The 15040-nt window shown below is 33.4% G+C and overlaps 2 protein-coding genes and 1 pseudogene across 5 annotated transcripts; 2 read left to right on the forward strand and 1 right to left on the reverse strand.

The window, feature by feature from the left end:
* The first annotated feature begins 373 nt into the window (after positions 1 to 373).
* On the forward strand, positions 374 to 14862 carry LOC18039454 (non-structural maintenance of chromosomes element 4 homolog A). Of its 4 annotated transcripts, none has more exons than XM_006429796.2 (8): positions 374 to 787; positions 904 to 984; positions 1428 to 1481; positions 13056 to 13254; positions 13347 to 13437; positions 13730 to 13946; positions 14045 to 14136; positions 14373 to 14862. In XM_006429796.2, exons 1-8 carry the CDS (start codon positions 643 to 645, stop codon positions 14625 to 14627), a joined length of 1134 nt encoding a protein of 377 aa, XP_006429859.2. In that variant the 5' UTR covers positions 374 to 642; the 3' UTR covers positions 14628 to 14862. The 4 variants fall into 4 exon arrangements, with proteins under 4 accessions (XP_006429859.2, XP_024037351.1, XP_006429857.2 ...); XM_024181583.1 differs by having other exon boundaries at positions 13730 to 13942; positions 14373 to 14464; XM_006429794.2 differs by lacking the exons at positions 13056 to 13254; positions 13347 to 13437; positions 13730 to 13946; positions 14045 to 14136; positions 14373 to 14862 and adding exons at positions 1773 to 1863; positions 2156 to 2372; positions 2471 to 2562; positions 2799 to 3288 and having other exon boundaries at positions 1428 to 1680.
* LOC112097187 lies at positions 3580 to 5560 on the reverse strand (annotated as a pseudogene).
* On the forward strand, positions 8645 to 12071 carry LOC18039453 (fatty acyl-CoA reductase 2). The gene is made up of 9 exons (XM_006429795.2): positions 8645 to 8780; positions 9174 to 9277; positions 9398 to 9597; positions 10041 to 10141; positions 10282 to 10489; positions 10574 to 10735; positions 11001 to 11082; positions 11356 to 11738; positions 11849 to 12071. The coding sequence occupies exons 1-9, from the start codon at positions 8672 to 8674 to the stop codon at positions 12069 to 12071; spliced, it is 1572 nt and encodes a 523-aa protein (XP_006429858.1). The 5' UTR covers positions 8645 to 8671.
* Positions 14863 to 15040: the final 178 nt, after the last annotated feature.

Below are 15040 nucleotides of genomic sequence, written 5' to 3' on the forward strand. Positions count from 1 at the left end.
ATAAAAGTATGCTTATGTTGTTAACCCAATGGACTTTAGAGTGTTATATTTACTTTACAATTCCCGAAGTGTAAAGTTTTGCAATTGTTTGAATATTACAATAAAAAAGTATGCAACTACTAATTTGCCTTCTTAGTTTAGCATTATACGAAACTATGTACTAACGGCATGGGAGGAAAGTGGAGATACGCTGATACAATCTCTTGAAATAAAGATATGGCAAACCTCAAGGAAGAAAATTGAAAATTATCCGCGAAATTAATCATTGCCGCATTCCGGCACATGTATGTTTCTTGTTGGGCACGTGACATATATTCTTCTTTTTTTAATCTTATTTTTATTTTTTAAAATTTATCTTGTATATTAGCGGCGAAAATCAAATTCAGCCGCGAATGTAGAGACCAGAGAGAGGCAAGCAAACAGAGCAGAGTCTCTCCGAAGTCCCCCCAGTCCGTGTAGGAGAGGGGAATATTCTCTTTAAAATCTCAAATTAGGGTTTTTCAATTTCAATTCTAGGGTTTGTAAATTTTTGCCGATTCCAACAAGCCCTTAATATAACTTTTCAATTTAGTCTAAAAAACAGCAACCCAATCAACCAATTTCCCCTGATTCGAGAGAAATTACAAAAGAATAAGAGAGGTCATGGTTAAAAACTTTAAAAAAGAATTGGGTGGTAGCAGTAGGAGTAAGAGTGGAGGCATTGCAGGAGAATTCGAGTATGATCAAGATATTGCTGCTCGTAGAGCACTTCGTCGCAACTATCGCTCTGTAAAATCCATCATCATTGGTACTTGCTCTGTTTTATAACCATCTTTGAAAAAAAAAATGTCAGTTCTTCTTTGATTTTTTTTATTTTGTTTTTTTGGATGAATTTGGGGTTTGTTTTTTTCATTGGTTTTGCAGATGAAAGAGAAGAGATAACAAGGACTGGTTCTAATAAGTTTAAGACAATAATTAAGCAATTGGACAATTTGCATCAGCAGGGTAAGATGATTGTTAATTTAATAATATGTTTAATTGTATATGTTGTAATTAACGTAGTAAATTGTTTTGCATCAAGCTCTCTAGTAATTACACAATATCTTTGAAAATGTTCTCTTTGAACTTTTGACCAGGTTTTAATGATTTTACTTGATTTCATACTGGATAATGGCAACAAATTTGATGCATACTTGGTTGCCAAGTAATAGTAGGTGCTTACCCACGTGTTAGTTGTTGTACTTTCAATTTAAGTAGAGGCACAACAGTTAGAAACATGCCCCGTAAGCCTTATTTTGTTTCAACTCATCGATTTACAGGTTGATTATAGATGCTTACTTGATTTTGTTGCTTTCTTAATAAGGAGCATGAGAGAGTTCTGGGTATCATATCCCTTTTGTTCTTTTCTCTATTCCTTTAACCCTTCTTTTTTTAAATGGTATTATCAGTACAGAGGCCAAGGGAGCAGGTTGCTGATGCAGAGACTTTGTTGGACATTACAAGTGCTATGGTAAGCTCTGTTCAGGCAGAAAACAAAGATGGAATAACTGTTTCGGATTTTATTTCCTGTCTTCTTAGAGATTTTGGGCAAACAAGTGGACCGAGTAGTAGCCAAGAGGATATTAGGACCTCAGTAGCTTGGGGGGACATTGGAAATGCTGTCCCACATTTATTCACAAGGAATCCAGGATGCTGTACCATGTAATAACTATTGACTTATTCTTCTTTTCCTGTTGTTGTGTCCGTTTTGAAATATTTGAATATCTTTATATTTACTTTTGTTCTTTCTTCAGGATTGGGCCCATGAATAAGGAGTATAGGCAGCGGAAGTTTGCTGCATCTATAAAATGTAAAAGACCAACAAAAATTGTTCGGCCTGCAGAGGTAAGAGTTTTGTAATTCAAGCTTCCGTGTTAGTTAATATGAAATTATTGGCTTTAGTTATTTGTTATCTCTCTTGTCTTACTTAAAGATTACTTTTCCTTGGAGGCCTTGTACAAGTTAATGAGCTTTCCACTACCCTTACAAGCTGTGTTGATTGCGATATGCTTTGCATATTCTTACATTATTTGTTTAAGAGTTCCATTTGGATTATATATGTCTAGTAGTTTCTTCTGCCTTTTTCCCCTGCTGCAAGATTGATCAATATTTTAAATTTGGTGTAACTTTTGTGCAGGTTGATGGTACAGCTACGAAAGAGAGAATAGATACCGATAAAAATATGTTAACCATGTTTAATATCTTGAGGAAAAACAGAAGAGTCAGACTTGAGCATCTGGTATTGAACAGAAATTCTTTTGCACAGACGGTGGAAAATTTATTTACCCTATCATTTTTAGTTAAAGATGGGCGGGCTGAAATTGTAGTGGATGAGAAAGGGTTTCATCTAGTATGTAAGATCTTCTGCAAATACCTTTCTTTTGTCTCTTACATAAGTTCTTTTCTTTTTTATTATTTTTTAATAACACTTACAACTTTTTCCCATTTTCAGCACCAAAGAATGCTCCCTCTGCCGATGCTGTTGCCTCTAAGGTGGTTTCTTACAACCACTTTGTCTTCAGATTTGACTTTAAGGATTGGAAGGTACTTTGGAAAAAAATAAAAATAAAAATTGCTATGTGCTCTACAGTGAGATTGTGTTTTTAATATGTTTCTACTGTATGCTTCCTAATTGGATGTTTGAGTTGGTTTTTTGTGTATCCAACATACAGGTTTTCTTTCTTTGAGCAGCATGTTATGTCTACTTGAAGCTCTTAATTGTGGTTAATAATTCTTGTTTGTTGCTGTTATTGGTTTCTAAAGTTTTCTGGTATTTTCAGTTGATGATGAGCACTGTTGAGGTTGGGGAGGAGCTGATGCCTCATAGGACTGAAGTAAACATATCAAGCAGTTGTGAACCTGCTCAAGTAAATGAAGAAACTCTGGAAATAGCACCCATAATGCCCACAAGGAAACTGTCCAGAAACCGTGGCTTGGTTTTACCTGAACAGTCAGTACAGGAAACTTCACTTGAGAATGAAGATGCTGAAGTAAGAGATGCTGCCATCCGTAAAGGGAAGTGTAAAGTAAGATGATACAGACTTAAGAGGGTTTTGTGGTGCTTCAGCTTCTCTTTGCAGCTTAGTTAGGAGATGTCTAGAAATTAGGATGATTTAAGACTGTACATAGATAGAATTAATTTTTTGGGTTTAGGCACGTACATAGGTCCGTATATTTCGTTATTTCATTATCAAATAGAAAATAAGAATATTCTTTATATTCCCACTAGTCCCTCCTTTTATTTCCTCAATTTTGTAGTATTATCCTTTTCTTTACCTAACAAAAAAAAAAAGAAAAAAAAGAATTGGTGGTCGTGCATTGTCAAAATCCTATTGACTTTTTCAACTCCTAAATGATATAAAAAGAACAGATAATGAAAAAAGGTCTCGTCTAAAATGATGTATGGATTAGTCTTCAATCCCGGCAGGCATCAAATGAGCTTTGTGATATGCAGCTGAAGCGGTTAATAAGAAGAGCAAACAACATCATTTGTGCCAAATAAAATTTATCACTGATATCTGCACGACAATTAAATTGATGATCATTAACATCTGGCTCTACTTAGGGAATGTGAAGGTCCTAAAATGTGAGGCTTTCAGCTCCATCTCCCATTGCATCTAGACCATTGTGGACATAAATAACAGCGCCAGTGATTGCTGAAGCCAAAGACGATGCTAGGAAAGCTGCGGCATTCCCCACCTCCTCGGTTCCATTATAGGTTAAAATGTTATTTCGATAAACAACCAGGTGCAAATACAGAGCTTCAGTTATTTGATGACTCGCCTGCCGACATCTCTTTCTGTAAGGATGCATTTTCCAGTGAGTAATCAATCATGACATCAATAAAACCAATTGCTTTTGGCATGGCTAAAAAATGTAAGGAATGACATTGTTATGTTTGGTAAAATAGCATTATAGGAACCCTTACATAAGAAAAACTCAAATCACTACAATCAATTGTTGAAATGAAGCAGCTCTACAAAGCTAACATGGACCAGTTTAGTGAGATTATATTTCATTGGTGAGAGGTAATTGTTAACCTGTAGATATTGTGTTGACTCTAATTTTATGTTTTCTTCCAGCTTCGAGAGCCAGCACCTAATCAAGGAAAGACATTTCATAGATACGATATATTCATAAGAAACATCTGTCGAAAGAGAAACAGATCTTTAAGTATCCTACGCAAATAGTACTTGCACGCGTATCACTCTCCAGAGCACTTCTTGCTAAGCTCATACCTCCACCACATCTGAACAAAAAAATGTTCAGGAGGGGAAAATCAGACAATGAGAAACTTGATCATGAAAGCAAATGGCGTTAAAAGCAGCATACCCTGGAATGAAGCTTTCAGAACCCATGTACGTTAGAGAAATTGAAGCACCACCTGTAAGTTACAACAGCCAGTTTAAAGTCTAGCATGCTGTTGCATTTCAGATATCATCACGAGGAGATGTAATATTAGGAATCATTATTGGAACGAAATCAATTAACAAGTAAGAAATTATGAATAATCAATTTGATTATTCATTATTTCAGTTTCTAATAGAGGATTTGCACATTGTAAGAAATGTGCCTGGATTCATTATTGGAACGAAATGCTTGAGTAAAGAAACAAAGGAGGTAGTCGATGCAGATCCGAGGTATCCGTGCCTTGATGTCTCCTAAAGAGGCTTGCTAACCTGTTCATGATTTCTTACAGTTGAGGTGCATAGCAAACTCAAAAGTAACAGCACAAAAACGACAAAAAAAAGCCAAGAGCTGAACCTTGGGCCCATTTACAAGTGAATGGACAAGGATATCAATGCTGCCAAAATGCTGTTTTACAGATTCAGCAATCTCCTACGGGGACGGAATTACAAATTAGTCAATCATCGTGCTGTTTGTTAACTGTTTATATAGGAACTTTGGAAGAACAGGACATCTTATTCAATTATGGAATTGATCATGAAGGTCAATGAACAGAAACCTGTGGAAACATAAATGCGGACCCAAGAAATATAGGGAGGCAGTGTGTAACGATCAAAAGAAATGTTTGTTCCTATATGACCCCAATAATATTGATCCCCCAACACCGAGAGGGAAGTAATAAAAACCTTAGAATAATGTACGCCATTTATATGGTCAAATGAATTATTATTGCATATGGCACCTCAAAATTCAAAATTATACACAATTCCATTAGCTGAAGAGCATAACAGAAAATGGTTTACATGCCTCCCACGTTATTTTGCACTTAAAAATAATGATGTTAATTTACATCAGAGTTTATGGATATCGCTTCTCTGATGCACTTGATCATGTGCTTGTAAGATATACATAAACGATGGATTATTCCTGAACAGTCCATTTTTGAGGACCTGCGTGTCGTTTGTTATTTTTTACCTGCACAAAATAGCAAATATGAGTATAATCAAGAATTTTTTTTGTAAACTAATATAGTCGCAACACCCATAACCATCATAAGAAGTATCGTTACATTTTTAGGAACATCCTCAGGATTATCATAAACTGCATCCAAAGGGTAAACTTTGAAAATTTCCATCAACAAACCTGAAATATCAAATTCAACATAGCAATGAGCATAAACTCAAGGCAGTACAGTATGGGAGTGTTTGGTCCCCCTCATTATATGGGGTTGCATTGCATTAGCAATGCAGCCTCATCTTTGGGGCACCAAAGCACCCTAATGCATCAAGTTACTGCATTAGCTTGTCTTTTTTTTTGTTCCTCTTAAATTAACTTTGTAATAATAATAAATAAATAAATAAATATAATTTTTTAATATAATATAATATAATATAATATAATATAATATTTTATTTTTATTTGCATAATATAATTTTTAATATAAATTAATAGATTTAAAATTTATTACTCAATAATATTATATTATATTTTAATTTTTACTATACTAAATAATATATTGTTTAATTATATTTAATAATTAATATATAAAATTGATTAATCTTTAATAATTTAATATAACTAATAATAAATATTTAAATTGTAATATTTAAATGAAACATGACTCTAATAGACATGAATGCATGATATAGCGCAAAGACAATTGGGCAAATAAAGAGCTGTACAACCTCTCAAATCCACAGGCAATCCTGATAAAGCTCAAGCTTGTCCCCATCTGCTGCAGACCGAGCTCTTATAACAGCCTTTACAGATTTAGCAGGGCTTGATGTGAAGCTCCCATGCAACTGCTTCGTTGTTGAGAAGCAAGTTGCAAGCCTTCTAGCAGTTGATTTTCGTACATAGTAGCGAAAGTTGCTTTGATTGACTTAAAATTTTTAATAGAAGACGAAATGCAAGGCTTGATAGTTGCCACTTGGGTGCCGAAAGGTGCTGCTGCAGACATTTTGAATGATTTGAATCAGTAAGATTCTTTAAATTCAATTGAAAATCTCTCACTTTCTCAAAACTAACTGTAAGTAAACAACACAACATCGTGCTAATTCATTGCATAAATGTGTATGGTACATATTCTCTCATGTGCGAATGTCTTCATGAATTTTCGTGTAAAAATACACTAGATAATGATTATATATATATATATGTGTGTGTGTGTGTTTTTAGTAGAAATTAAAATACTAGTAAGCTTCCAATATGAACACTGACTGATATTCATTGTTGATTTAACATAATGCTCAAACATCAATTCAATCAAATTTGACAAGAGAGAATCTATACAATGCCATATGAATTATAAAAAGACAAAAAGAAAAATTATTGTATCAAAATCAAACTACATTTCACAGAAAGTATAGCATAGCAAAAGAAAAGAACCCAAATCAATCTTAAAATCATTGATGTATAATTTCATACATTATAAATAGAAAATATCAGAAACACACCCACCGTAACGGTTAGATTTTCAACTAGAAAATGGGTGCCCGAAAGGGAGAAAATAATGGGTTCAATAATTTAATTTTGTGTGTGTGTGTCTGTGTGTCTGTGTGTTTTTTTTTTTTTAAGTGTAAATGAAATCGAAATTTTATTTATTAGTCGGCTTTGTTGTTTAATGATTGTTTGTTATCAGTTGCATGGCAACTTTGGGAATACCGAAGAGAGGCTGTCTCGTTTGTCGAGCTACTTTGGCTTTTGGGCGCCCCGCGCCCATGGTAAATTACCTAGAAGCCCTCAAAGATGCCGTATAGGATTTCACAAATGTTCTCAATTTTTGTAGTTATTTCGTTTGCATGAACTCTTTGAGGAAATAGAAGAAAATAATCTCAGGTACTGAGCCACATGAATACTTACATAGGTAGACCCAACTAAGGCACAGGAGGGGTTTTAACCCCTTCTTGTCCATTATTTTTCTTTTTAAATATACCTTAAGTTCTTTATGAAAAAGATAATTAAAAGAATTTGACCACATTTATATTGAATAAAATGTTTGTAGTTCAGTGGTAAGAATTTTATATATGATTTTGGAGATCTTAGTTCAAATCTCTACAATCATAAAATAAATAAATAAATAAATTGAGCTAAGTGGATAGTAAAAGAAATCAAGTATCTCCAAATTGAATTAAATTTTTTGAACCAAACCTTTCCAAATCTAATTGGTTCTATCCGCTCGCTTATTACCAGACTTATCTAGTTTTGTACATCTGAGAGTTTGAATTGACGTGAATGTAGATGTTTGAATTGTGACTTTTAGATGATGAGAAAAACAAAGGGAAAGAATTTTGATCGAGTTTAATTGAAAGAGGTCTGGACGTTTAAAGGAGGTGACGAGAGAGAGCGAGAGAGAGAGAGAGAGAGAAACGAATGGTGAGATGATTAAAAAAAATTTCCTTACTATTTTAGATTATGTCATACGTGGAATAAATAAAATTGACCCACTATATAAAAAAAAGGTTCACAAAGATATATACCCCATAAAAAATAATAATTTTCCCTTAGGGGAAGGAAAGTATTATTTTTTGTGGGTCATTTGCCTAATCTAGGGCAAAGAGTATTAGATCTGTGTGTGTCTCTGTGTGGCAACAAAGGGTACGTTTGAGATTGAAATTGGGTAGCTGTATCATAAAAGCTACAATACTAAAGTGTTTAGTAAGCAATAATCATTGTAGCTTAGAAGCTATGTTGATATAATTTTTTACTTGTGTAATGAAAAATCTATTATATTTTTAATAATTTTATCAAAATGATTATTTAAATTTATATTTACTATATATTACTGACTTTTCTTTCATAGTTACAACTTTTTTTTTCACAACAGTTGTAGCTTTTTAAGATACAGCATCTCAATCTCAAGCACACCCAAAGTCACGAACCAACAGCTACAAAGTCACGGACCGACAGCTACAAAGTCATGAACCGACAATACGTATAGGCATGTATAATAATAATACCCGGTGTAAAATTGATGCAATATATGTTGATTGAATTGCATTATACATGAGCATTTAATACATAATACAATAAATAATTGTGACACATCAATTGAGATACAAACTATATATCCGAAGCAAGTATAATATTTAATATTTTATTGCACTTTCTCACATTTGGTGAACATTTATGTATTATTTTTATGGTACCACATTTTTTTATTGTATTAAAAAGATAGGTAAGCACTCATCTCCTTTTTCTATAAAACCTCACACGCAGAATTCCATCTTTGCATCTTCACTTGAAAATGTCGAAAAATTCAGCCCAATACTCAAAGCAAGACGGTATTGGTATTGAAAAATTTCTTGTAGGGAAGAGCTTTTTTGTTACTGGGGCAACAGGATTTCTCGCAAAGGGTATATTTTCATTTAAGTTTTATTTTTAACACACTATTTTAGTTTTATTTTATGTGTCTATGTTTGCGCGCATGCTTTTTTATTATTGGGAGAACTAGATTTCTTGTAAAGGGTATATATATTTTTAGGTTTATCTTTAACACACTCTTTTTATTTTATTATTATTTTTTCTTTTAAAAGTTGGGAATTTTTTAACCCCCTACCTTTTCTAAGATTCAAATTTAGTGGCCCGAATTTTGAACTCAGGTAGTCAGCTAAATAAAATTACACGAAAATCACTTGATAAAACCTCTAAGACAAAGTATTTTGGAACATACAATATAGGAATCGACGAGCTATAACCTTGAAATGTATTAATATTATTATAATTTTCAATTTTTTTTTCTTTTTCAGTTCTTATAGAGAAGATATTACGAGCAGCGCCTGAGGTGGGTAAGATATTTCTTTTGATCAAGGCAGAAAGTGAAGAAGCTGCATCGAAAAGATTAAAAGATGAAGTATGTTGGTTATAGACTTTTAAATATTTCTGTTAATTCACTAATTTTTTAGATTTTACTATTTTGTCCCAAATCTTTAATTTCTTTGTTGTTATTATTTTTTTGGTTGTGCACTTTCAGGTCATCAATGCGGAACTTTTCAAGTGTCTTCAGCAAACCTATGGGGAATGCTACCAAGATTTCATGTTAAATAAATTGGTTCCTGTGGTAGGAAATATAAGTGAAAGTAACCTTGGATTAGAAGGAAATTTAGCCACTGTGATCGCAAATGAGGTCGACGTAATTATAAATTCTGCGGCCAGTATAACCTTTCATGAAAGGTTATAATCATTCATGACCTTGATTTTTATTCATATTTATATCAATTAGAAAGTGATATCAACAAACTAGTCTAGCTCTTCAACAAACTAGTGATAGATCCATAAGATTTTTAGAAAATCTGTTTTAAATTTCAATTAAAATTTTTATTTGTCCTCAATAAAAATTGTGATTCCTTTTCCATCGGTTTTGAATAATATATATAAACAAATAAGCTCAAAACTATATTTTCATTGTCAAAATCTCTTTAAAGAATACGTTAAAATTTAAAATGTTTTAAAAATAATACTTGAGAAACCTAATTTTTTTTTACAGTAAATTAAATTTGTTCCTACTGATCTTGAAATCTGGGCAACGACACAATATATATTTTTTAAAAATATTGTACGTAATTATTTAGATACATAATATAAGTGGCATCATTTAGTTTAATTTGAAATTGCAGATATGAGATTGCTATCGATATAAACACAAGAGGACCTTCCCATGTTATGAATTTTGCAAAAAAGTGCAAGAAGGTTAAGGTTTTTGTGCACATGTCAACAGGTAAGTGTCTAAAACCTATAATGTTCGCAGCAGTCAGCAAGAACCTATGTGAAAAGAAAATTGCAATTTTGATTTCCTTAAGCTTTTGCCAGAAATCGGGGACTAAACTGTTGTTACCCTTCTTTCAAAATTATTTGCAGCATTTGCTAATGGAAAGAGACAAGGAAGGATTATGGAAAAGCCCTTCTACATGGGGGATACGATAGCAAGGGAATTAAACTTCAATAACTCCAAAACTGAACCAAAATTGGACGTTGAAAAAGAAATAGAGTTGGCTATGAAATCCAAAAAAGCCCTTGAAAATGATGAAGACGCTCGAAAGAAAATGAAGGAATTGGGTTTAGAAAGGTGATAAAATTCCCCTCCTCTTTATTATTTTCTTTGATTAGATGTGTTGCTGCTTTATTTAAGTAAAATCTAATTGTTAATTAGGGCAAGAAAATATGGATGGCATGACACGTATTCTTTCACAAAGGCTATGGGCGAAATGATGATTGATACCATGAAAGAAAATATATCGGTTGTGATCATTCGACCTACTCTGATTCAGAGCACTTACAAAGAACCATTCCCTGGTTGGATAGAAGGAATTAGGTATCGGAAATCATCTTTTGTTGGACGTATATATAAATTGTTTCTGAGAAAGTTTTTGATATTAATTGTTAGTGTATATACTCTCTTCTGTAAACTATTATCATGTGTACTCTTTTATATCTTAGATTCTTGTCATGTGCAAATAACCAATGAATTAAGAGTAAATATACATACATGACACAAGAGAACCTAAAATTAATTTTTCCATTATTTGGATATGAGATTTTAGATATCTTATCTCCCTACCCTACTTCTTGATTCACAGGCTCTTGGATCTTATGATTTTGTACTATGGAAGAGGGCAGCTAAACGAGCTTGTAGGAGACCCTAATGGACTATTGGATGCAGTAAGTAATATCAACCATTTTATTCATATGGCTTTTTCAGTGGTGGACCATGATTCTGTACTCATAAGTTTTATTTTAGCGAAACAGAAGGGAATTTACAAATGATCGATAGTTAATATCGATATATATGCATAAAATTTGACGATATCCTAACCACTTAGTGATATTTTAGAAAAATGTTAAAAAAATTTACACATGATTGTTAGTGTTTTGTCAATTTTGTTATCCAAATATCAGTGCTCATTATTTTAACATTAATATTGGCTGCTGCAGGTCCCAGTCGACATGGTTGTGAACGCAACGTTGGCGGCCATCGCAAAGCATGGACAAGTGGTCATACAAAAACCCGAAGTCAAGGTCTATCAAATTGCATCATCTGTTACAAATCCATTAGTTACCAAATATCTTATGAGCCTTCTTCACGAACACTTCGATTCCTTGCCTTTTCTGGACTCAAATGGAAGCCCAATTCGTGTTCCATTAATGAAGCTTTTCACTTCCATGGAAGATTTTTCAGCTCACCTTTTGGATGGTGCCATGCAGCGAAGCATTATTGGATCTTCAAATGGCGAGCTGCTGGCTCAGAAACAATATGAAATTTTACGCAGAAAGGAGTTCGCTAATGTATACCTTCCATACGGATTTTATGCTGGAAGGTAATATTAACTAATTAATTTGAGGTTACTGCATCAATATATAACTCTATTATAATTATTATTTGGCCTAAAGTATTATTATTTTTTCATGCATGATCTCCACGTGCCAGGTTTGATTGCAGCAACACACTGGGGCTAATGCAGATCATGAATGAAGAAGAGAAGAAAAAGTTTGGATTTGACATGGGGAGCATTGATTGGAAGCATTACATTACAAATGTTCACGTACCAGGCTTAAGGAGGCATGTCATGAAGGAAAGGAGACGGGAGAAGAGGGTGGGAGCTGAGAATAAAATTCCGGGGGGGCCAAAATTTGATAAAAGTAAACTTTAAGGAGTAAAGATTAAAAAATGCATTTAATTATTGGGTTAAACTGCTAAAGTATTAAACTTACGGGGGCCACATTAAAAAATTAAACTATGTTCTCTGAGATGAATTTATTAGCTCCGCCCATTACGGGAGATATCTAGCTGCTGTTTAATGACCATGTGAATCATGTTTAGTCATGTTACTACTTTACATTAATATTTTGATTTTTAATAATAAATAGATATTATGAAATTTATTTTTATTAAAGGGAAATAATGAAAAATAGGCCCTTCAATTAAAAAAATAAATTAATAAATGCCAATAAATTGATAATGATAATTTCTATATTTTTGATGAATTAATCCTCATTGTTACGCATTTACTCTAAAGGTGGTTGATTTGAGTGAGTTATTGGAGATTTGATGCATCTTTGGTGACCGGAAGATGCAATGCTTTTGGTCTAATTGATGTTTGGGCTATAGAGGGATTGATGAAAAGGAGAAGAGGGCCGTTAGAAGAGATACTTAACCATAATTATGTATTGAATTTAATTAAATGTATGTTATTATATATGTTATTGTGCGCGACATATCACATTTTACCGGATTATTAATCAGATTGTAAGACGTTAGTCAATAATCAAGTGACACATGGTCATTGCACATTATACTTGGTTGGGACTCATTTACAATTTCTGGGCAGTCCAAAAGAATAAGAACTAATGATAATAATGATTAACATGTTGATTTAATGTAATGATAACATAAGTAATCTGCGGGGTGGAGACGTCAATCATGGAGAAAAGCGGTCATGTAGACCTCTGACGTATCTCGACTGCTGATGTGTAGACGTGTAGTCTGGGTTTGACTTTAACCAATCCAGCTCATTTGTCCTGTAACATATTTATTTATTAATTACATTTTATGTCGATTTTTTTTATATCATTAATGTCATATACAATTTGCTTGTACGCGTAGTATTCAAAAGCGCTGACTGGCCTATTTACAAGTGCTGTGGTAAGCTCTGTTCAGGCAGAAAACAAAGATGGAATAACTGTTTCGGATTTTATTTCCTGTCTTCTTAGAGATTTTGGGCAAACAAGTGGACCGAGTAGTAGCCAGGAGGATATTAGGACCTCAGTAGCTTGGGGGGACATTGGAAATGCTGTCCCACATTTATTCACAAGGAATCCAGGATGCTGTACCATGTAATAACTATTGACTTATTCTTCTTTTCCTGTTGTTGTGTCCGTTTTGAAATATTTGAATATCTTTATATTTACTTTTGTTCTTTCTTCAGGATTGGGCCCATGAATAAGGAGTATAGGCAGCGGAAGTTTGCTGCATCTATAAAATGTAAAAGACCAACAAAAATTGTTCGGCCTGCAGAGGTAAGAGTTTTGTAATTCAAGCTTCCGTGTTAGTTAATATGAAATTATTGGCTTTAGTTATTTGTTATCTCTCTTGTCTTACTTGAAGATTACTTTTCCTTGGAGGCCTTGTACAAGTTAATGAGCTTTCCACTACCCTTACAAGCTGTGTTGATTGCGATATGCTTTGCATATTCTTACATTATTTGTTTAAGAGTTCCATTTGGATTATATATGTCTAGTAGTTTCTTCTGCCTTTTTCCCCTGCTGCAAGATTGATCAATATTTTAAATTTGGTGTAACTTTTGTGCAGGTTGATGGTACAGCTACGAAAGAGAGAATAGATACCGATAAAAATATGTTAACCATGTTTAATATCTTGAGGAAAAACAGAAGAGTCAGACTTGAGCATCTGGTATTGAACAGAAATTCTTTTGCACAGACGGTGGAAAATTTATTTACCCTATCATTTTTAGTTAAAGATGGGCGGGCTGAAATTGTAGTGGATGAGAAAGGGTTTCATCTAGTATGTAAGATCTTCTGCAAATACCTTTCTTTTGTCTCTTACATAAGTTCTTTTCTTTTTTATTATTTTTTAATAACACTTACAACTTTTTCCCATTTTCAGCACCAAAGAATGCTCCCTCTGCCGATGCTGTTGCCTCTAAGGTGGTTTCTTACAACCACTTTGTCTTCAGATTTGACTTTAAGGATTGGAAGGTACTTTGGAAAAAAATAAAAATAAAAATTGCTATGTGCTCTACAGTGAGATTGTGTTTTTAATATGTTTCTACTGTATGCTTCCTAATTGGATGTTTGAGTTGGTTTTTTGTGTATCCAACATACAGGTTTTCTTTCTTTGAGCAGCATGTTATGTCTACTTGAAGCTCTTAATTGTGGTTAATAATTCTTGTTTGTTGCTGTTATTGGTTTCTAAAGTTTTCTGGTATTTTCAGTTGATGATGAGCACTGTTGAGGTTGGGGAGGAGCTGATGCCTCATAGGACTGAAGTAAACATATCAAGCAGTTGTGAACCTGCTCAAGTAAATGAAGAAACTCTGGAAATAGCACCCATAATGCCCACAAGGAAACTGTCCAGAAACCGTGGCTTGGTTTTACCTGAACAGTCAGTACAGGAAACTTCACTTGAGAATGAAGATGCTGAAGTAAGAGATGCTGCCATCCGTAAAGGGAAGTGTAAAGTAAGATGATACAGACTTAAGAGGGTTTTGTGGTGCTTCAGCTTCTCTTTGCAGCTTAGTTAGGAGATGTCTAGAAATTAGGATGATTTAAGACTGTACATAGATAGAATTAATTTTTTGGGTTTAGGCACGTACATAGGTCCGTATATTTCGTTATTTCATTATCAAATAGAAAATAAGAATATTCTTTATATTCCCACTAGTCCCTCCTTTTATTTCCTCAATTTTGTAGTATTATCCTTTTCTTTACCTAACAAAAAAAAAAAGAAAAAAAAGAATTGGTGGTCGTGCATTGTCAAAATCCTATTGACTTTTTCAACTCCTAAATGATATAAAAAGAACAGATAATGAAAAAAGGTCTCGTCTAAAATGATGTATGGATTAGTCTTCAATCCCGGCAGGCATCAAATGAGCTTTGTGAT

Source organism: Citrus clementina, unplaced genomic scaffold, assembly GCF_000493195.1.
Source record: "Citrus clementina cultivar Clemenules unplaced genomic scaffold, Citrus_clementina_v1.0 scaffold_6, whole genome shotgun sequence".
Classification (NCBI taxonomy): Eukaryota; Viridiplantae; Streptophyta; class Magnoliopsida; order Sapindales; family Rutaceae; genus Citrus; species Citrus x clementina.

What these genes read in the sequence shown, in the direction of transcription:
- LOC18039454 (XM_006429796.2), top strand. Translation starts at nt 643, where the DNA reads ATGGTTAAAAACTTTAAAAAAGAATTGGGTGGTAGCAGTAGGAGTAAG. An exon ending in TGTAAAATCCATCATCATTG is followed by an intron (nt 788 to 903) that starts GTACTTGCTCTG and finishes TTGGTTTTGCAG; the next exon opens with ATGAAAGAGAAGAGATAACA. An exon ending in AAATTGTTCGGCCTGCAGAG is followed by an intron (nt 13,438 to 13,729) that starts GTAAGAGTTTTG and finishes ACTTTTGTGCAG; the next exon opens with GTTGATGGTACAGCTACGAA.
- LOC18039453 (XM_006429795.2), top strand. Translation starts at nt 8,672, where the DNA reads ATGTCGAAAAATTCAGCCCAATACTCAAAGCAAGACGGTATTGGTATT. An exon ending in GGTTGGATAGAAGGAATTAG is followed by an intron (nt 10,736 to 11,000) that starts GTATCGGAAATC and finishes CTTGATTCACAG; the next exon opens with GCTCTTGGATCTTATGATTT. An exon ending in TACGGATTTTATGCTGGAAG is followed by an intron (nt 11,739 to 11,848) that starts GTAATATTAACT and finishes TCCACGTGCCAG; the next exon opens with GTTTGATTGCAGCAACACAC.